General features: G+C 37.3%; 1 protein-coding gene across 4 annotated transcripts in view; it reads right to left on the bottom strand.

Annotated features, from left to right (window-relative positions):
- Positions 1–238: 238 nt before the first annotated feature.
- WDSUB1 (WD repeat, sterile alpha motif and U-box domain containing 1) overlaps positions 239–23,852 on the bottom strand; it is a 31,615-nt gene continuing 8,001 nt past the window's right edge. For 3 of the 4 annotated variants that reach the window (XM_075757455.1, XM_075757457.1, XM_075757456.1), the window contains 9 exons: positions 22,074–22,258; positions 17,715–17,807; positions 16,810–16,903; positions 14,902–14,935; positions 13,335–13,375; positions 13,131–13,237; positions 12,054–12,233; positions 4,066–4,206; positions 239–683 (listed from right to left, as the gene is read on the bottom strand). In XM_075757455.1, coding sequence (XP_075613570.1) covers positions 520–683; positions 4,066–4,206; positions 12,054–12,233; positions 13,131–13,237; positions 13,335–13,375; positions 14,902–14,935; positions 16,810–16,903; positions 17,715–17,807; positions 22,074–22,258 — 1,039 coding nt within the window. In that variant the 3' untranslated portion in view covers positions 239–519. The remainder of the gene's footprint in view (positions 684–4,065; positions 4,207–12,053; positions 12,234–13,130; positions 13,238–13,334; positions 13,376–14,901; positions 14,936–16,809; positions 16,904–17,714; positions 17,808–22,073; positions 22,259–23,852) is intronic. The other variant, XM_075757458.1, reaches the window with a different exon arrangement.

The following is a 23,852-nucleotide window of genomic DNA, read 5'->3' on the forward strand; positions in this document are numbered from 1 at the left end:
TTTGCACAGCTACTGTATTTTTTCCATACAAAATAAAGATTATTAATATACCTGTGGGATGGGATGCAGTCACTGATGGTTACAGGAGAAACTCTCTCCCAACTTTTCCAACTACATGTTCAGTAATAGTGAATAGAGAAAGACACACTTTTGTTTTTTTCAATTAGAAAAAGAAATGCAGATTATAGACTTTCTTATCTTCTGATTCTTGGCAAAATCAAGACTCAAAACTCTTAAATGTGGTGAAAAATATTACAAAAACTTTATTTGAAAAATTTCAGTCTGAATACTTAATTTCTTAAACAGAAATACCACAAAGTAAAATTAACAAAAGTTTTTCAGTAATTTTCTGGGAGCTTCCGACGGTGAAGATTTGCTTTCTAACATTTACGTGACAGCCACAGATTAGACCAGAAACACAATTTTTTTCTTCCCAGTTGTTTCTGATAGGATATTTCCTTTAGCTACATACAATGTCATTTCAATTAATTTTACCAAACAACTTCAGAACTGAGTGGTTTAACTGTATTTCTGCTGAGACTCCAGCCAGCGACTGATAGCCATTTTTAGTGTCCTGTTTGGTGTAAGCATGAGAGAGTGGAGAGGAAGATTTGTCATGGGACTAGATCGTCTTTTATTGCTGATCCAGTTTTCCATTGCTTCCTTTTCGTAGGAATAGCCATCTACAAAGAAACCATCATCAAAAGCTTGTATTACAGATGGTTGGCCACTGTTACACTATACAGATTTTAGCTATCTAAATTTAAAAGGGATGTAAGGGAATCAGTATTTCCAAACAGGAACATTGAGATACAGGAAAAATTACGTGGTCTGTGAAAGCTTTACCATAAACTCATGCATACTTGTTTCAAATTACACGGTTAAATGCATTAAAATAAAACTTTATACAGCAGTATCAAAATAAAAATTTGGCTCAACTTTTTAAATTATACTGTACTCTGCAAACTAACTAGTATAAGCTATTTTAGAAAGCACTGCAAAATCAGTCAGTTACAGCTGCGTCAGTTCATTGACTGTAAAGCAGCATAGTGTTTGGAAAAGACTCACAGCTGTGTCTGAAGCCTTCCCCCAAAGAGCTGGATAGCATCGTGAGCATGGGGTGGGGACAGCACGGGACACACAAAATGTAGGTCTCTTTATAAAAGGCTCCACTTGTGCACTGATGTTTTGCTGCTGTAGTGATTTCAGGTGGCTTGGAATTTTGCCCCAGATGTCTGTTAGCAGCAGGCCAGCAACAGACATTTGCTGAAGGAGCCCTTTCCCACCCAAGGGATTATCTCTGATGAGGTCACAGGATTAAGCTGTGTGCACGGATGAACTAGTGAGTAAGGTACACAAGTGGTAAACAAACAGGATCAAATTACATAAAGTCTTCCTGTGTCCTTATTCGTGTGTACGGAATGGTACACAGTAGAGAGAAAGGTCATTACAAGGCTGTAAAAAGGACTTGTGGGTCTAAGAAAAAAACACTGAAACAGTGAGGTGACTAGCCAGGAAACTGCATGACAGCTGACATGTACAACAACAGTGCTTACTCAGTTCTTTTAAAGAAAATCAGATGATGCTCATAAAGTTGTCTGCAACTGTAGTTGCTTAGCTCTGTTTAGTTCTAAAGCCACCATACTAGACATTGTCAAGCCTCATCAAACATGTGCAAGTAATATTCTGCCCCTGCCCTAATGCTTGTATTTCCTAGTTAAAGACACTGGGAGAGGAACGATAAAGGGTACGGAACCATTACTACACATGAAACAGAGTTGGTATTAAAAACCAGCAAGTGCCTAAGGGGGAGAGCACTCCCTGAAAAAACAAACACCCAAAAATACACACACCACCCACCACCTCCAACCGCCTGTGCTTTACCAAAAAAAAAATGCATAAATGGCATATCAGTGTTAAAGTTACTGCACGCCTTATTTTAACCAAACATTTCCATTTAGCTGGAGCTACAGGTCTTGAGTATTTTTTTAAAAGTAATTTTCACTTCAGGAATCCTTTATAGTAAAAAAAGACAATGAAAGCTGACTGAATATAAACAGCTCAGGCTAGCTTCATGTTTCTAGCTCTGCTTGCAAAGCACCAAAATATATTATGCACATGATAAATAAGACTTTCTTTTCAGTTTGAATGATCCATAATGCGAACTAAAAGCTGATGAACAGCTACCACACCTGAAGACTGCTGCTGTGCAATGCCCAGCGATGAATGCTGTCGGCACTCAGCTGGCCAGCCAAGCCCCGAGCTGGGCATGCGCTTAGCCCTCAACACCCCTCTCCCTTCAGGACTTCACCTCGTCCAGTCAGTACCGAAACAAGCTGTTACTCACAAGAGCAGAAATAGAGGCCCAAACCTCACCTTCCTTCCACTCGCCCCTGCCCCGCCCCCCCCCCCCCCCCCCCAAGTATTAGCACAATCAGCCAGAAACACCTCTGTCTGATGAAATACAAACCTCTGTCCTCCCCACCCCCAACACAGGGCTACACTCTATTTCCTTCCCCTTTATTGAGTATGAGCCACTTTTAACATGGAAAAAATAATATTTATGCTGGTCACGGGAGTAAAATAAATACGCGGTTTGGCATTCTACCTTTTCATTTTTCCTTAATTTCTACATAGCAGAGGCATAAAGGTTTTACTTAACTCTTACTTACCTTACTGAACTAAACAAAGTATCCCCTCACTTCAATTAATTACTTTCCAATCTCAGAACTATCTAAATGCCTCCAATTTCAATCTGCAAAATTGCCCACATCTTTAGTCAGCTGTGTTCATACTAGAGGAACTTCAGTTCTATAGTGCTGGGCACTGAAGTAGATAGCTAGTGAATACAGAAGTTTTCAAACACAAAACTGTACTTTCCTTCACCTGCCTTGCCACAAACCAACTTTTCTCCTGCTGCAATCGCTAACATTTCTGTTCTCATTCACCAAACTTCTATAAAAATAAAGCAGTGTGAGGAACTGCCAGATATGCCCAACCTGAGTTCTGAAAAGCAGAGGAATCCCCTGTTTTAGGACAGCAGTGTAATACACAAATACTGAATGGCACACAGGAATATTTATTAGATAGTAAATAGTATATATTTATTAGGTAGCAAATACTATCATTGAACACACACACTGAACATTTTATTTTAAAAAGTCAACAGTTTCTCTTAAAAATTGCCTATTTGATTTTGTAATATACACATGAACAGTGGCTAGCAGTAATTTTCAGCTTTTCAACAAAATTATTCTGCTCTAAAAATATGTATCTTTATTTCAAAATTATATAAAAAAAAAGGATATGCAAGGCTGTCCTCCTACTGCTATTGTTTAGAAGCTCAAACCCTAAGTGGCAGTGCTTACCACTCCAGCAGCTAGCAAAGCGTTTCATATTTTGAACATTTTAATTCTCAGAACTCTGGCCTGATATCTCAAAATTCTATGAAGTTGGTCACAATTTACAGAGCATCAAAAAAATTACACTGGTCTGTTGATGATCATATACTCCCCCCCCTGATTAGAACTATAAAGCACTACTTCTTCATAAATTCTTTTAATTATTATATAACATCTTCTGCTCTTTGCATACCTCAGTTCCAATGTCTTGTTGAATGTAACTGAATCTCATTCTGTACAAACTTTTAAGGAAGTGCCATATACATTGTGTACTAAGAGTACTAATGAGCCTGGATTTGGGTCCGTCCCCGCCCATTTGCACAATTCCATTTTGCATTTACCGAGGTAACTCTGTAATTAGGCTTGTAATTGTATTTGCAATGGCACATAAAAGAAGGAACATTAAAAAAAAAATAATAATCTATACAGCCTCATCAGCAGAGCTGACACTATGCGAATTGCTTGATACAGTATTTGTCTCTGTATCAGAGATGTAATTTGGCAAACGAAATGTTTACCAAAGTTGTATTTTGTTGCAAGAGCTAGTTAGAAAAGTTTATCTTTCTACAGCTGGTAAAATATGCCCATTTTTGTGTTACCACACCTATTTTTTTGTGTTACCGCACCTATCATTCATTTTAGTCAAAGTCATTTGAAGACATACCTGCTGCAATGACAGGATCCTTCATAAGCTCCCTTGTTATAGGGCATAAGAACTCATCAGGGATAGTACCAGAAGCAGAGATCATGTTCATCCTCAGTTCTTCAATTTTCTGGAGGACTTTACTGCGTAGGCCTAGAGACTCTGAGAAGTATTCGTACATGAAGAGGACAACACAGATATGTAAGGCAAAGAGGTTAGGTCTTGCATTAACTAACAGTTGTTTTACAGGAGAGACAGCTCCATTTCGCCACCCCCACCTGATACAGAAAAAAAATCTGCAGAGGCCCCTGGCCGTCACTACAAACAGCTCAACTACAGCATGCTGCTCCTGGCTAACAGTAACTTTGTGGAGTAATGAAAACAAACAGTAAAACAAATGCAAGTGCAACACTGCTGCAAAGACATGGCTACCTGCCAGAACAGCATTTTAGTTGATGCACAATAGAATTAATAGGCACTGCTGCATGTGGAAAGCTAACTGTAGATATAACTGAGACAGAGTGGAAGGTAGCAGTGTGTCTCCCTTGAAACTGGAGTATCTAAATAACAGTATGAAGGTGTAAGAGTGCACAAGTGCCATCATCACCTCCAAACAGAAGACTACCTACCAACCAAAGCACGTAGAGTGAGGACTCACCACCCTTGGACTAGGTTTGCTCTGCAGTTTGGCATAGGGTTATATATGACAATTGTGGCACAACTGGAGAAAAAACACACAAAGTAGAACCATTCTCTCAAGTATAAGCTTACTAGCATATATTTAATCTACCTTTGAGCCATGTCTGCATAACACAGATACAATTAGACTCACACAGAGGTTCTGAGACTTTGCATCCAGACCTTGTGACTCCACTACTGGAGATCCAGAACCATGTTCCTACTTCTTGAATTCAGGCCACCATTAATACATGCATTCACCTTCACTGTAAGTGGCGAGTGCCAATTTACAAAACAGAAGCATGCAGTGTCAAAAACAGAACCACATACAACTTTTAAGGGTCCCATTCCTTAGCTGGAGTTACAGTTTGAGTGACCCGTTTTTAAAAATGGTAAAAGGCAGACCCTGGGAAATGTTGATGAGTCTGTGCCTCCTAAGAACATGCAACAGACCCTCTTGTAAGCTACGTCAAGGCATATAGATGACAGGGAGGTGATTAGAGACAGCCAGCGTGGTTTCACAAAGGGCAAATCATGCCTGAAGGGAAAAACTACTGATGTCAGCTACCTGGACTTCTGTAAGGCCTTTAACACGGTACCACACAACAGTCTACTAAATCGGTATATTAAGGTAGTGGCCTTCTACGATGGAGCAACTGCATCAATGGACAACAACAGTGTTGCAGTCAATGGCTCCATGACCAAATGGCAACCAGTAACGAGTGGCGTCCCTCAAGGGTCCGTACTTCGACCAATACTATTTGTCGTCTTCATCAGTGACACAGGCAGTGAGTGGCACTGAGTACAACCTCAGCAAGTTTGCAGATGACACCAGGTTGGGCGGTGCAGTTGATTTGTTCGAGGGAAGGCATGCCATTCAGTATTACAATACACTACCCCTGTTGTATAGTATTGCTGTCCCAGGGCTTGCAAACAGATGACTCAAGAATGCCTGAGCCTGTGTTTTTTAAAAGATTGTCTTCCTAATCTAAAAATAAAACAACAAACACAATTATGGTTGTTCCATGCTGCCTTGATTTCTTTCAGACTGCAGAGGCACTCAAGCCGATAAAGACACATCAACATTAACTTTGCTGTCTTCAAATAATGCATCAAAACAACAATAAGGTGTGTCTGTACACTGTGCTTACAAATTACACTTCATTGTTGTATGCTCCTATTTCATTAAAGATAACTCTTAGACTTGCAGCACCTGAATGTTCAGGCAATGCTTGTGTAAGCAACCTATATAAAAATGGAAATAACTTATTTTTACAATTAAATTGTACACTGGTGTTCCTCTCCCCAGAAAACTGCATCACACTTATAACGAGGTGCACTCTCATTCATACAGTATCAATAAAACCATAAAACTTCTTTTACTCCCAACTGTCCATTCTTTAAAAAATAAAAAAAAAACAACAAACCCCACCCACCTCGCTACGGACAATCCCCTTGGCAAGATTACGATAAACCTTAAAAAAAAAAACCTAGGTAAGACATACTGAAGCCCTCATGATACACACAGACCTCTACCTTTTTTTTTTTCAAGGTCTCAGTAACAAGGCACGAGATTGTTCTCACCGGACCTCACCACTGTGCAAGACTGCTACTGCTAAAACGATTGACAAAAATGTTCATTAAGTTCTCTTCTATCATCTCTAGAGCGTGAAGTATGAGTACCTTGATGAGTTGCTCAACTCTGTTGTTTTTTGGGTTTTTTAAAATGTTTGGCACAGACATTATGAAATACCACAAATGCTGCTAACAAATGTGGACTCATGGTAGGGCTTTACACTTCCAAATTATATTGAGATTAATGTATGGGAACCTCAATCTTTTATAAATTCTCATCAAGTTTCATTATATTTTGAGAGATACATTTTATGAAAAGCTCTGCCAAAAAGATTGCTCACAATCTAGTTTGATGCTTGATTCCAACCACTGAAGGTGGAGAGGGGATGGAGACACACAAGTTCTATTTATTGCCACACATTGTGCAGAATCAATTTATACTTCTCATTCATTAGAAATAAAATCAAATACTGTAGTGGCATCACTATCTGCAGAGCGGCATAAGACAGCAGTGCTTCAATTATGCAATTTGAAGAGCTACATTTAATGACTTACATTTATAGTTTCAGTATCAAACAAGACAGCCCAAGCAGAAAGAAGTGAAGAGACACACTCCATGTAAATAAAAATAATGTCTATTTGATTGGGAGGGAACAACCCAAACCAGCTGTATCCAAGAGGAAACTCATGCTGAAAAAATGTATGCAACTTCTGACCAAAACTAACCACCACCCTCTATGTTGGGGGGGAGAACAACATTTCAGAAGAAATTGTTTTCAAAAAACATGATTAAAATACTCAGTAGCCTAGTCATCATTACATTTTATACTGATGCACAGCTCCAGTCTGTACACTTAAGTGTTCACAATTGGTATTTTTAAATTTGATGGTATACATATATATTATTACAAATGTTCTCAAATTAGACATAGTAATGTACTATTGCAAGTAAAGGTAGTAGAGCTGGTTCTTGGCAGAAAATCCTTTAAAAAAAATAAAAATCCAATATTGGGGATGGCTAGGGGAAGAGGGGCCTGTTATTGTGAGCAGTAAGAATCTTTGGGTTTAGAAAAGATTCAATTAATTCATTTCAGTTCAATTAAATATAATCAATCTCTTCTGCATAAAAATGAACTGTGGAGCCCGACTACTGGTATTTTATCAGAGTCTGTGAAAATTGCATTTGTTGTGTTTAGTTTGGGGGTTTTGTTGTTGATTTTTTTTTAAAGGAAGAATACTCTGATCTGAGATCTGTGGGATCCACGCAAGCTCTTCTCTCTATAACATACATATTGTACTATAAACTCTTTTTCATGATCATGTAAGGCATCACAGATACCAATTAACACATATTCCCCGATGAAGGATGACAAGTTTATTTAAGTATCCCCAAACTGATTTGAGTACTTACTATTTACTGAGAACATACAATAGCTGTGAATCTGAAAAAAGAACTGTGTCTGTGTTTGAGACAGCAGCTATTCTTTCCAACTTAATTATGAGTAGAAGAGGAAAAAAAAGAAATCTGACAATAGAAAAGTAATTTTATAGTTCTATAAAATGTCGCACTACAATTTTACCCTGTCAAAATTGGAAATGCATCGCAGATATCAGTAATCTTCATCTTGCAGCAGCATAAAACATTCCTCCTTTTAAAAATTGTTTTATGTCAAAAAAACCTGCAGGTGTAATGTGTCACAATTTTTTCTTCCCATCTTGTAGTGGTAAATACTAGTTCCTACTCTGGTTAATTTTGCATCTTCATTACTAAAATAAAGAGTTGACAAAACAGTCTTCCAAACAACAGCCCTACTCCATCTGCAGGCTGCCAAGCAGACTGGCCTTAACACACCAGCGCTTACAGCTTGACAATTAACCAACTGCCTCAAACAACGTATGCAAAGGGATAAAACTCAGTCACGCTAATATGCAAGTCATTTCAATCACTAAAGACAAAAAGATGTCACAGAGTAAGAAAAATATATGCAAAAGAAAAAAATTAACCTACACTTCCTTAATAAGGATTATGTAAGGCTTATATAAGACAACGTAAGAATTGAAAGACAGTAGTGAAATACAACAGAAGTTCATGCTTATTCTTAGGAACAGTTTGCATGGCAATTTTGTAAAAATCTACAGGATCAGTTTGGGATCAAGGAAAATTCAGAATATAACCAAAGGAAAGAAAGGTTAAAAAAGGAACCAAATAATTCTGCAGTTATAACTGGATGTTGAGAGCATCTTATACAATCTTCATCACGTGGGCAATTTTTCCTAAATTCCTCTCATGCAATCAGATTAAAGATTATTGCATCCAGTCTGCACATCTCAATTAACTACCTCCTGATTAAATCTCTAGTCAGGGATTAAAGAATTATCTGTGACACATCATCTTTTGAAATCTAGTTATAAAAGAACACTTAAAATAAGATTTTGCTGATATAGGCAAAGCATATGCATTTTTGTTTAATCTATACTGAGCAATGCCCCCAAAGTTTACTCCTACTTCAGTATAAATGTAAGGCATGATGAATCACAAGTGATTTAAATTCTGCTCCAAAATGTTGTCTTCAAGCTCATTCTCACACCCAGAGTTTCTTGATAAAAATGTATGAGTAAGTTCTTTCCTGTTTAACTTTTTGTTAAGACAAAAAACCCCCACATCTTTGATAGTATATTGCTGAGGTGAAGACAAAGGCAGCGTGATCAGAGATTTCAAAATTCAGTTTATGTAAATTCATCCTTGGTTTATGTTCTAAAGGACACCCTGCAGTAAGTGAGGAAAGGGGTGAACCATCTTTAAGACTGTTACGTTTACATACCTAACCTAAATCAGGATAGAGTCACATGAAAAGAAGCCTTCTCAATGTGCTGCAGAAGAAGGGAAAGTATTTTGAATGCCTCCAACTTCTTTACAATTTGTGGTATTACAGTACAAAATACTTTGTATGGCACTAACTCCTAAACTGAAGGTGTGGTTTTCCAAAAAATAGACCTAGTCTCACCTCCTGCTCACCACGTGCAAACAAACTGAAGTCAAGATTCACCTTACATTAACACATTCAGTTAGCCCGATACAAAAAAGAGTATGCAGTCATGGAACAACGTACCCCCACCCTCTATCCTGAATTTAAGAGGATGCGTATTCTTTTTTTTCCCTGACTCGGCTGCACCACAGAATTGCAATGAATGTGTTATTGTGTTTGTAAGAACAAGAAATCCTGAACTTTGTTGAATGTACACAAGCTTTTCAGCCAGAAGATATATAAAGGCCACTTTACTTTTGCTCAACATCTTACAGAGTCTAACACTGTGTTATTTATATTAGATGACAATTAGGTTGGAAAGAGGCTAGTTCCATTTGCACGGTATTTGTATTCTTTCAAAAAGCTGTCAAAAACAATCAAGCTAATGAAATGTTATGTGAACCACTTGCTGATCACTTTCTCTTAGATTAAATGCCTTCCAAGGCGTGAGGATACCCTTTTTATTAAATGCAAATCAGAGCTGAAGCAAAGACTAACAGAACAAGAAATAAGCAGCTAATAAAAAACTAGAAGAAAAAGCTCCTATCCTATGAATCATCAACTAAAATGGTCTAAAAAAACTTCCATTTGCAAAGACTGTAAAAAAAACCTCAAGAGTTCTTTGGCAAGATCTTATGGAACTGGTAAATGTTGCGTTTTTAAAGAAAAGCAAACAGGTTATCCAGGAGAGAAAGGATGTGCTCATTCAAGTATTTGTATAGTGACAGACTCCTAAAATTTAGTTAAGCTGGAATTTGAAGAACACTGAAAAGCATGTAAGTTTTAGGCAGATAGTATTTTCCTATTTTGTAAATGCTTGAGCCACAGCAGATAAAGAGCAATTCTTCAAGTCAAATATATCAGGCCATAATTTCTCTTCTGTGTCAATTACAGTTGTAGAATGATATGTAGAAGCAGAATCACAAGAGTTTACTACTTCAGAACTGATTGATTTAAATGATTTTATTTGGTGACTTTGTGTATTATATTTCATTATTTTGTTTTAAAAACTTCTTTCATATAACAAAGTAGAACTCGTTGCTTCACATTGCATACATGCTTGTTCATATTTGTGGAGTAGCTTATGTTTATTAAGACAGCAAGTGATTTCATTTAGAGCTTTTTTAAAAACTTCTTATAGCTGCCTGATACTTGTGAAAATCTGACTCATTATCCTATAACCTTACGATGGGTGTTAAAATGCCTACTGAAGAAAAAGCACGGCAAAAGACCAAAGTCTTGAGAACAGAGACTGAGCAACGAGCATTTTCCCTGATAATGGGAAAGAACATGCTGAAGCTACTTCAGCTCACGTGTACAATCAACCCTCACTGCATTCTTTTATAGCAAATGAAAGAGCCAGAAAGCAACAGCTCTCCATAATCAGCCTATATTCTACACGTGCTCTGTCTAAAGCCACATCCATCCTTTGATCTTATAGCCTGCCTTACAATGGGCTCTTACAACTCAGATTTTATTTTCTTCTTTGAGTTTGAAATTGTTCTTGATAGCGTCATTACAAATCTATTGGGCAACACATGCTTTTGTCGATTTTTTTCCCCATAGAGAATGCTATATTCAGCAGATCAGTTCTCATCATTGGTCACACTGCAGTCAATTCTCACATAACTTTCTAGTCAGCATTATTTGATTAGCCCCAGCTGGCGATTGCTGCAACAGAGTTTTAGGCTACTCCAATGTTAAAGAAAATGCGTAGAAACTGATGAAGCCAAGTGTCTTTCGTGGATGACAATTCCTGACAGATTCCCAGCATCTCTGTTGATTTCTAGAATTCAGCAAAGCTAGCTTATACACAGAGATGCTATAATCTGATACAGACCAATACCACACGCACATATATAAAACCAAAAAGGAAGGGAGCAGCCTTCTTACAATGAAGAATACTAACTTCTAAAAATAAACCTGTACTTTTTGAAAGGTTTCTTAACTCATTCAGCCTTTTGCTATACTTGATCTCACTTTGGTAAACATAGCAGCACCTAATTTACAGCTAAATTTAGCCATCAAAATGAATAGAGAACCTCTATTCAGAAAGTTCCAGCGTAGGTCACCATCCTTAAGTTTCCTATTTCAGAACTACTGCTGTGGAATCGTTACTAATATGGCACTTCCTTGTGATTCCTTCTAAAATATAATTACAGTTTTGCAATGAAGTGTCAGGACAATGTACTAACTATGACACCTGTTGAATTATAAAGTGTCTGAGCCAGGCAAGCTTTGCTTGATCCGTACTAAATGTCAAACGCTTCATCTCCAAAATAAGTAAAAACTTAGTGTTTTTCTATTATGGTAACAGTACACTGGAGAATCTCACTGCTAAATTCAAGGTAGTTGACCACATAGTAGTATAAACATGGCACTTTCGCAGACTGATAGGAAAAACTATAGAGTACCCTATTTACCAAAGGCAGAATCATTAAATATACAGAAAAGCTGAAATTTCTTTTCTACAGCTTAATGATACAAGATCTAAATAACACAGCATTGTTGGTCGAAGTGCATTTTATGTCTCTAGGTATGAGCAAACACCAAAAAAAAAGGGGTATTGTGGATAACGTGACATTAGGGGTTTTTATCAGCCCTGGTAATGAAATAAAAATGCATTTCAGAGAAAAAAAAAAACATGTATGGAACTCCTAACTTGCTTTCATTCCAACATTTCACATGTATTCTAAGGATTAAAAACTATTTGGATTTCTATACTCTTACCAATTTTTAATTCATTAGTCAGACTTTCTTTAGTAAGATTCAGTAGTTCCTTGCCATCAATGTTATTCATTTTGAAAAGCCCAACAAAGTCTGCTAAGTCTTGGGCACAAAGCCAGGCCGAAACATCGTCCTCTGACCAGTCCTCAACAGCCACCTTAGATTCATTTTCTACAGTATTTCCTTTGGAAAGGAAAAAGACAACAGTTAAAAAACAAAAACCCAAACAACATCCCCCCTCCCTCTCCAAAAAAACCCCCAACAATTAAAAAAAAAAATCTCAGTTCTATGAACAATGGCAGTAATGAACACTGTTTTTCAAGTGTTTTCAGTACTATACATTCCCCAACATCTAATAAAAGAAATGCTTATTTGACATTACTTCAGTGGGGGACAATAATTTGTGTTTTTCTTTTACCTATCAGTTTTCAAAGTTTAGAGGAATTTAATCTCCCAGATGCCTACACTTCTGTCAAATTTTGAACAAATTTGAACTAAAAGACAGAAAAGTGTCAGCAGACACTGAAACCAAGTCTCACACCTTCTTACAAAAGCAGACCAAAGTCAAGACTTACTCTTGTGCTTTGAATAAAGATCTATGTACCTTTGTTCCACATACTTTAGGTGCTGATATATTTTGTAACATTAATTATCCTGGTTTTTTCACCTATAACAACTGGTAAGGTGTATTTCTTGTTGACAATTATGCTTGCAATTAGCATATTTTTCTGTTTAACTCATCACCAATGATACTTGTCCAAAAAGTCTTTCAGTGCTCTGGGAATAATGTTAATCTCTTAAATGCTGTCCAGAGAGTAAGAAATGGTGAATATCAGAAAAGGAGATAAATAAAATTAAAATACTACTACCGTGTCTTTTGCTTAAAAAACAAAAAGAGAATGCCTCTGCAGGACATTAATATGATCAATTTAGAGAAGAGATAAATAACATGCACATAATCCCGAGGTTACAACCTAACTGCATGTAAGAAGAAGCGGGAGTTTTGCATCTTCAGAAGGTGTTCAACAATATTGTGCTTTTAAATATAAAGAATATATTACAAACACTTTACACACTAACCTGCAGAGGGTTGCTTAAGGTCAAACTGCCATATGTTCACAGTTTTATCCATTGAACCTGTGGCAAGTAAGGGACTATGTGGTGCAAAAGCACATGCTGTAACATATCTACAAATAAAAATAAATGTGTGAAAATTCACAAGAAAAGGATTTGATTTCTTCTATTTAGTAACAGTAAAACAGAATAATCATACTGAATTCTTACCTGGTATGTCGAGACAAAGTATGAAGGGTATTGCCAGTACTCTGTAAAAGAATATTTGTGATTCTAAATCATAAAGAATAATGTTCGTTCACTTGTATACCTTCTTTCAAAATATGGAATAATATTGCTTCTTGGAAGGTGACAGAAGTTATACAACCTTGCCAAAGCTGATCAGCATCAGAGTCAGAAATGCAACTTGAATTTCCTGCTTGAAGCTCCCTATTCAATTCACTGGAACACTGCTGTCCTTCAGCAATCAGCCAGCATGGGACTTTCAGCATAACAATGCCAGAAATACCAACTGAATTAATTACATCCATGTTAGCTGGTGGCTTATATAGATAAAACAATTTCTTCTACAAATCTAGGATTAGAAATGACCAAAAGTGATGAGGTAACTGAAATTCCAATAGACTTCATGCTACAACCCTTCAACTGGGCCAATAATTAATAACACCTGTGGTTCTCCTAGTTGGCCACTACATGCGACTAAAAACCAAATTCCTGAATTTCCACACGGTTTTAACTTATGATTTGACAGATTTTCCTTCTTACGAAAGATACTATTTCTTTGACAAGTACAGACAGATTGGAAAGGTGAAGAGCAAAGTTATTTTGAATTACTAATTGATCAGTCAGCACTCCAGGTTTTTCTGAGCTGTTCATCATGAGGAAAGTGCCCTATTTTAGGTTGAAATCTCTCTCCCTCGCATGAAGGTTTATTGTCCCTACTTCTCCTCAACAGCTATAAAAGTTATTGTCTCATTTGGTCAAAACCTAAGGCCACAAAAGCTGACAAATAGCATTAAGAAATACTTGTGCTGTGGTTTTGTGCATCTTTCAATTTTCTGGCGTTCCAAAAATCTAGGGGACTTCTTACATACCTGTCTAAGCTTCAAACTACTAAATTTGAAAGGTATCAAATTAGTGATTTTTGGTGAAAAACTTTAACACTAATTGAAAAAAATGTATCAGGACAATAGTAAGTGCAGAGCAAGCTGGAGGAGCAGTAAATACCACTTACAGGTGAACCATGAAGGATGTAATAACAGTATTACAGAAAATACTTAAGCAATATTTTAAAGGAAAGACATTGTATTTAATGTAAAAAAATTCTTGAATTCTTTATTATGCTTCTATTTTATGTGCACTTTATATATAAATACCGAAAAAATTTATATGATGACCATTCCCAATTTTATGTCAAAAGCTACAGTTCTCCTTTCCTTGGAAGCTAAGATAAATTTAGGATAACAAAAAATCCTTCTTCTTCAATATGAAGATAACATGTAAGTATGGAATCCATTAATTACTACTCTACTGTAGAGCAATCAAATAATAACCTCCTCAAAGAAATGTAAAGAAAAAAGCAAGAAAGACAGACCAATTCTCAAGAGACATTTTTCCTCAAACTCCTCCCCCATCCCCCAAATGCACACTAAATATTTTTGGGTTTATACAGTCTCTATTCTTTAATATTTCTTTACATTGGTAAGACACTGTAGAAGCAGTGCTGATACTTAAAGACAACAATCCAATGAATGATCTTGCACTATGCTATACTTACAGTTTCATGTATTATGACACACTTGTCCACAGACCTTTTAAAAAAAAAAACAACACCAAAAACCCACATCAACATTAAAATTATGCAGAGAGGAAAAAGGAAACTATTTTTAATTAAGAAGAGGAAGAAAAAAACACCTTTTCCACAAACAAAATAAGAGCTTTATTTAGCACTACTTTATGAGAAGCTTAGATATGTAAACCCCCTCCACCCACTCCCACCTTAAACCAACTATGATTAGCTGTACATCCAGCATGATGTAAAAAACAGTAGTTAAATACGCAAACTCCGCACTTCCATGAGAAGTTCTGATGTAGAGGATTTGCACAGTCCTTATACAAACCAGCCCCCATTCCCATTGCTCCCCACTGCCTGTATCTGTTTTATGTCTTTGCAAGCAGTATCTGTAAAGCTGACGCACAGAATATGGCTATCCATGACCTACTCTTAGCACTTCTATTTATTTTTGAAATTGTTTCATTTGCAAAGCAAGCTAGAGGAAGTAACGCACTGCAATACATAAAATATAGGGGTGCAATGAAATCAATATATAAAACAGTTCATGAAATACAAATTGTGTATTTATTTACCATGACAGGAGTGCTTCCTGAAAGACTTTATGGGATAGACATTTCACTTATGACACTACAAGCAAAAACAGTAATCCGTATGTCTAATGGAAAATAAAATAATTATAGATCACAATCATTCATAATGATCTTCAAATACCAAAAAAGACTCCCATAAAAAGAATACAAAGCAAGCTATTGTCTCCTGGGGTTTTAAGTTTATTTGCTGGCTATTGTTGTCTTTTCTTTTTCCTTTGCAAGACATCAGGTTTTCCATTTCAGTTTAGAAAGTCTTTGTAAAAAAGACAATTAAAATTTAGAGTTGAATCATTCTATTTGTTATTTCAAGTTGCCACTTGATGTGCAGAATAAAAGTGGTCATTAATATTCATAAAAACATTAACAATTATATCTACTTTATCTATAATCTCCTCTTTCAATAGCTTGATCCCTGAGGAAAGCCGCTAGTAACCAGCTGCCAGTTTATCTTTGTGTTGCGGATCACAGCAGCTTCCAAGGCCACTGGAAGGATTTGCTCCATAACCTTCCCAGAGACTGGCATTAGGCTGACTGGCCTGTAGCGCCCTGGATCCTCTACCTTGCCCTTCTTGAAGTCAAGTGTGACATTCACATCTTTCCAGTCATCAGGAATCTTCCCATCACCTCCGCCCTCCTGGGTCTTTCAAACATAATGGAATGACCTTGCAATGACACTGGCTACTCCCTTATCACCCTCTAACAAAGATTAATTGATTAATTTGCGTCTTAACCATTATTCTGTACAGGGCTGACATCAAAAACACAGGTCTACAGTTATCTCAATCATGCACTTTTTTTGGAAAAAAGGCTTATGTTGCCATACTCTGCGTGCGGATCAGTGAAGAAATTTTTAATTTCAACCAAATCTATCAAAGACAAAAATCTCAAGATATTTAATTTTCTAAAAAAGTTCCTGAAAGTGCATGAGAGAGAAGGAAATCCTAAATGATGCTGCAAAGAGATGGTAAGATTGCAATGTAGATTTGTATTTTTAATAAATGCTAGAGTATCCACATGAAAGGCCACATAAATGCCCCAAAACCAGGAAATCATGAATCTCATTACCATACTCAAGAGAACAGAGCTTGCAACATCCTAGATTTCAAACTCAATCACCCGCAAGACATAGACCAACTGGAAAGACACTTCAATATTTCTGCAGGTCACAGAACTATTTCTTAATTATTGGAAATAAAGTTTGAAATCTCCAACTCTTTTGAACTTTGTGTTTTACAATACTGAGGCATGAACCTGGACAGCCATTTGAATGAAATTTAAACAAGTAAAAGACATTGCTTACCCTGAGACTAACATCTGCCCATCATAAGAAAATGCACAAGCCAGAACTGGGGCAGAATGTCCACTCAATGTGTATTTATATTTTAATTCAACACCTAAAAATACAAAAAATAAATTATTACATATGGACACATTTGACAAGGTATAAGACAAGCTGCTTTTAGAAGCGTAAAGCTGCACCAAAGATCTGACTCTGACATACTGCCTAAAAAAATGGGGATCAAAGATCACGGAGATAATTTTAACATCTCTGACTTCCACACTTTGTAGTCTTCGCATGTCTAACAGTGTTTTAGATAATGAAATGTGCATCTGTACACACACTATTCATCCTTACAGAACTCTGTATAAAAGAGATCACAAAAAAATACCCACTGAGGATGTTTTTGGCCATCTGCCTAGTCTCTGCATAGCAGTCACACATATACACTGCAGCTTTAGCAGGAGCCAACACTGTTTTCATTTCTCCAGCTCTTGCTCAAGGGCCAAGATGTACTGAAAGATGAAAGGAAACCTATCCCTGGCTTGGTAGATTAAGAGGTTTCAACCTATCAACCTGCTCAAAGGCCACAGTAGAAATGTTACTGGTTACCAAAAGATAAAAATGCTAATTAAAACCAAATGTTTATCATAACATTAAGTTTGAGGGAATCGGGGATTATTTTTTTTTTTTAAACTTTACTTTTACCATTATTGATAAATAGATCACTAAGTAAAATCTACTGGGCCCAAGGTCACAAAGCACTGCATGCCCTAGCTGCTCTCCTGCTAAACAATTAAAAGAAAACTTCCAACTTGTGGTTAGTTTGGCTGTGAATCCACGGCAGTAGAAATTCGATCTTAGATGTAAACTGTCACTAAAGACTTAAGACATTGGAATATGAAAAAAAAAATCACTATACACACCTAAGAAATCTGCAAACAAAATAAGCCAGAGTTTGATCTGATTATCTTGACCACAAGAAGCCATCTGGAAGTATCTGAATCCATGTTCACCATCTGATAAAATTCAAATACATTCATGGGAATCAGAAGCACTGAAAATAACAGCTTATCAGTATACTACATCAGCATTCTTACACTGGAATTTGGTACATTTCCTTAATCTCAGTACTACTTTTAAAAAGTGTTAACAAAACTAATTGCAGAAGCTCTAAAATCATTTAGAAGTAAGAAATAGGTATCACTGTTGTACTGTTTCCTGAAGAAGCAGATAAAGACCAGAACTGGGGTCATATTTTAAGTTGTCTTGATGGTAAATGTTTGATTCCTCTATCTACTGAGACCTTTAATCTAAATTATAGGGTTGTATCCATTTCTTCTACAGTTCAGTAGTTCTCAAACTTAACCACATATGCATGTACAAAATTTGAGAGCATCTGACAGGCTATTTTCATAATTTTAAATGTTCAACTTTTCATTTTTATAAACTAAGTCATGTTTCATGACACCAGTCCAGCCAACCACTCAAGAAATACTGCATTAAAGATGAAATATGAAATACAACAGTAATAGTTTTATAGCTTTCCCCTCTCTATTCAGTGGATATGAACATTTCTGAACTATTACGTTGCATTCTAATTGTGTTGTTTCAGCCCACGATCAAATTTTTTTTATTATTTTTAAGTCCTGTGCCAAAATATTTCTGCTCTTCTACTCCACTGAGCTGGCATACCAGCCTAACACAAGTCACCATAACAATCCTTCAATGGCATCACCTCTGCCAGTACCAAGTCTTAGAATTCCTACAAGAATCACCAGGATTAAGACTGGACATCAGAAAATCCTAACATTTTAAGGGTTCATCTTTCCAGCTCCCTAGTTACCAGAAATGTCAAAATATTTACTGTCGAGTGTCTTACAAAATAACCCCAGAGATTTTTATCTCCATATTCCCACCACATAAAGTATATTTTAATCCCATATGGTTATCACAATAAAATCCTAGTATACATAGACCTGTTTGTTCACAGGAACAATCAGAGCTACTATGACTGTGGCAGATCTTAGGACTTAATCTCAGATCTATCAAACAATAAAGCATCAAAGCGCATCATTTTTGCAAGGATTTTACAGTGTTAAGATTTGGGTCACAGAGGGAGATGAGTGGCACGCATTAGTCATCATGTTTTAAAAACACGTACTTCTTGGGAACTAGCAACATGTTACTTGGAAACTTGGTCTGGATGAGAATTCTGTCAGGATGCACAGACTTGGACACTATTTTACAAGTTACCGACTTTTTAATGGAGTACTACAGTGCTGGACACACAGAGCTCTTTAGGATAACTTGGAAGAGGACTACACTGTCTTCCACTGAGGTTCATTAGAAAATTTTAGCAAGATCTGCCAATTTTTTACCAGTATTGCTAGGTAATCTCACTGAAGTTTACTAATCCAGGAGGAAGGCAGCACAGAAACTTTGCAGTCAGATGGGAAAGCCTGCACAGCATCACAACTACTCTGATGAGCGTCTATACAACTGTGACTGAATCTGCTTTAAAGGTAGGAGAATCATCTGTTACAAACAGTCTAAAGCACAAAGAACCAGTCAGAAGCTCTGGTTCTAATTTTGCTCTGAATTAAGCAGGTAAAGAGAGTCTCAATCTAAAACCATCTTTAATTCTACTGGATAAGCACTACTTATACGGATTTTGTATTATGTTAAATTTGTCAATCAGAAGTTTCAATCCTTGGTGATTAAACAGCAACACACAAAAAGGAAAAATGTTGATTTTCAATAACATATGGCTTAAATAAAATTAAGAATGATCATAAATCAGCTCAAAAAAAATCCACAGTGTAGGAAATGCTTTCTTGCCTATCTCTCTCTATCCTGGCAGAAGGCTGAAGGGTTGGTAACACACTTTTTTAAACCAAGAGGATAATCTCAACAGGAAATGGAGCAGTGGGAATTACACTCTGATCAGTTTCAGCTTCAACATGTTCCTTTGCCCTCAGATGCAAGTCTTGGTTCACGATGGAGTTTTTTTTGGTAGTACTTTCACCAAGAAAGATCTACAGGTGTTATTTAAAGATTAATCCCCTTTCTATTGTGATGATTAATGCAATGGTGTCCCTACAGCTGTCAGTGGACACATGTGATTGATTTGGTATTGTCAGTCACTAATTCTCTGTACTGAAGTATATGCTCACATTCTACTTCCTCAGTTTTCTCCTGCTTCTGACCTGCCTTCCTCCTGCTCTGTACCACCTTCTTAGACAAGGCGGTACACAGACAGCCGTACTTACTGCTGTGTTTAGCACTGGAAGATGCAAGTGGCTGCTCAGTTAGTTTTTGTTACCTTTGAAAGAGCAGCTCACGTACTCTGAAAACAGAAGCCTACGTATCTTTACGGAGACTACTGTCTCCATAGTAGATCTGGAAAGCACAAAAGTATACCTACAAAGCTGTTAAGTTACAGCCTCACTTCCTAGATTTGACAATGAGGCTTCTGCCCAATTTCCCAACCTTCATCAAAAGCAGACAACTACGTGATTTCCTAACTCTTTATTAAACACTTTTACCTGACAAAAATTTATACAAATTAACCTTTCAGCTTTTCAGACTCTTACAATATCCCAGAATTATCAATATTTGGTTGCTTGGTTATGACACTTTCCTGTAGCACAATTAACTTCTACCAGGATATTTCAAATAGAAGTTGTTCTTGTTCGTGCAAATGTTTCTTCCCACTATACAAGCTATGTAAGCTTAGACATGCAAATCTTCAGTATCCCCTCACAATTATACAAAAAGTCTGTGCTGCAACATAATTATACTGGTTTTGGCTGGGATAGTAACTCCTGCGGTGCTGTATTTTGCGTCTGTGACCAAAAGAGCGTTGCTGACACGGGGATGTGTTAGTTACTGCTGAGCAGCGCTTGCACAGCCTCAAGGCCTCTGCTGCTGCTCACCCTGCCCCGCCAGCGAGCAGGCTGGGGGTGCACAAGGAGTTGGGAGGGGACACAGCTGGGACAGCTGACCCCACTGACCAAAAGGTTATCCCATACCACACGGCATCGTGCTCAGCAATAGAAGCTGGGGGAAGAAGGCAGGACAGGACATTCGGAGCGATGGCGTTTGCCTTTCCAAGCCACCGTTACACGTGACGGACCCCGGCTTTCCTGGGGACGGCTGAACACCTGCCTGCCCGTGGGGAGCGGGGAATGAATTCCTTGTCTTGCTTTGCCTGCGCGTGCAGCTTTTGCTTTCGCTATTAAACCACCTTTATCTCAAATCCACGAGTTTTCGCACTTTTGCCCTTCAATTCTCTCCCCATCCCGCTGGGGGGGAGTGAGTGAGCGGCTGCGTGGGGCTGAGCTGCCCACTGGGGTTAAACCACAATACTTTCAAGAGCCAGTACACACAAATGAAAACCTTTCCCTGAGACAGCTGGAAGTTTAAATATGCAATTTTCAGTATACATGTTTTTGCATATGGAGAAATCTAGGTTCTAATTATTTTAGTTCCACGGAAAGCCTTACAAATGTGAAATGAATGAAAACTGAACATAACATGCAACGCAGTCCTGAGAAAGGCCTACACTATGCATGCCTTGGTTTTGATCTCAATACTCAAATATATATAAGAATATCAGATTTCACTTTCAAAAGAAAAAAATAAGTTCTTGCCCATCACAACTGTGAAGAATCACATAATGACAAAATTGAAGCGCAACTTATACAGTCAGGTCAGCTAAAACAGCTGTAAGACATTTGAACAGTACCACATCTCAGTGGGACACATGAGATTCTGGGCTACAAATTCCTCCTACTAGAAAGTCAGGTGCAGGAAAACAGTCTATCTATTCACATCCCACAGCTAAAGCATTCAGCTTATTAGGTTTACAGTTCTCTGCACTGTTTTAATCCAGTCCTGCTTCTTGGGGATCCAAAGTATGAAAAGGTCAAGTGGGAATGGTAATCAAGCCCTGCATCTTCTAACAGCCTTGTCAGCCCCAGGAGACAGGCTTCACTTGCAGACACTGCCCAAACATTTTCTGAAACCCTGACAGGATAATTAGCTACTGAAAGCTATCAAAAGCATGCTAATCACCTTGTTTGTTGACATACTACATTCCCTGTCATCAACCTAACCACAACTTTTACTGAAGAATATTCAGAATATTCTAAAACATCAGCTCTTCCCAATGTCATTTCTATCTTGTGCACTGGTGACAAAAAGAATATGAAAACAAGAGCTAAAGAAAAATAAAATAACTTTTTTTCCATGTTCCTCCCCTGATGAGTCAAGTAACTAACCAGAAACTGGCTGTGAAGAAATATCACAGCAGGTAACGCCAAGATCATGTGCTTTTTCATTATACAGGCATCTCATTTTATCATCCCAAATGGTTAAATCACCACACGATGATCCAGTGACAAAGAAATTTCCATTAGGAGAAAATGCACAGGCCACCAGAGAACCATCTTTAACATTCCCAGATCTGAAAAGCAAGAGTACACAGGATTTCCATTTAGAATAAGTAATGTTCTGAAGAAGTGATCTCTAAAATGCAATCTGATACAATAAGACAAACTGTTCTAAGTTTTGCATTTTGAAACTCGGTATCAGAAAGGAGAGAAACTCACATCAGCTGTGGAACAAGATGCAAAATAAGCACAGCTGCAGGAACCAGGACCTGCTCTTTGACCGCAGAAGGAAAAATGTGAGATGGCACCCCAAGGCAATAATTTTAGCTGAGTGATAAAATAATTCTCAAACTAAAGACAATCTGCATGGACTTACCATTTGAAAGGCACAATGCACTGTTAAAATTGTATGGCAGGATAAATTTTAAGTCAAAGACAAATACACAACTATCATAACATAGATTTACATGTACACGAAACAGGGGATAAAAAGACTCCCAAAATTTCTCTGTTTTGTTTTCAAAGACAAAACAGAACACCTACTAACCTGTATCATAAGCTGTAGCTGAGTAGAACACTTTGTGATTTATGATATAGGGTTAATTTTGGACTACTTGTACACAAGAGAAAGCAATGTGAAAAAAAGGATTTCTAGATTTTAACTAGGTCAGCCAAAGCACTTTGTAAAATTGATCTTAAAAGAAAAATCCTAGCAGATTTGGAATTGTGGTCAATCCTCAGAAGTAAGTAGAGTCAACCTAACATCCTTTACGTCATCTGATAGCAACCTAAAGTCAATTGAAAGTGACTCACTCCTTTTAATGGACACTAGAACTGGCCCAGCACGCATAGTCAAATCTTTAAGTGCAAGAAAAAGATCAGAGCCATAAGCAACGGTCATACAGCAAGACATGTCAGTCATCATAGAATCACAGAATGGTTTGGGTCAAACAGTTCCTCACAGCCCACCCAGTGCCACCCCCTGCCACGGGCAGGGACACCCTCCACCAGCCCAGGTTGCCCAAAGCCCCATCTTACTCTGTCATTGTATTTTGTAGAACAGCTGCTCATTCTCTTTTGCTGATAGAAATTTTATTTACTGCCAGAGGTGCCAAACTTAATGCCACAGACAACTAGTCAATAAATTTTCCTGAGACTCTCTAATCAGATCCAAGACCTTCAAAAAAGCACTGACTCCCTTACTTCTATCATTAAGAATACTATCAAATACACTACAGCACTTCCCATTTTTTTATGTACAATTCTTTTTCCTTAGTGCAGCTTTTAAAACTTTCCTTCTTTCACACAAAAAGCTGCAGATTCTGCTCTGAAAATGAAACAGTAAAATAAGTAGTACTATACATGTTCAGAGTACACATTTAAAATTCTCAGGCCAGAAAGGAGTATCATACCTACTGAAGAGGAAATACAGAACACTAAGAGATACACATAAATTAGCTTGCTTCATGTTGCTCACATCCATCATAGAGATGAGTTAAATAGCCATCTTAACAATTTGAACAGTCAGTTACAACAGTTGAGCTGATAAGGTGTAACTGGATACCTTTGTTGTAATTACCATCTGTATATTTAGTCAAGTGACATAATAGTGTTCTCTTTTTTAGCATGAACACAATCAACTGTTGCAAAAGAAACAGGACCACAGAC

This window comes from Balearica regulorum, chromosome 6 (assembly GCF_011004875.1).
Source record: "Balearica regulorum gibbericeps isolate bBalReg1 chromosome 6, bBalReg1.pri, whole genome shotgun sequence".
Taxonomy (NCBI): domain Eukaryota; kingdom Metazoa; phylum Chordata; class Aves; order Gruiformes; family Gruidae; genus Balearica; species Balearica regulorum.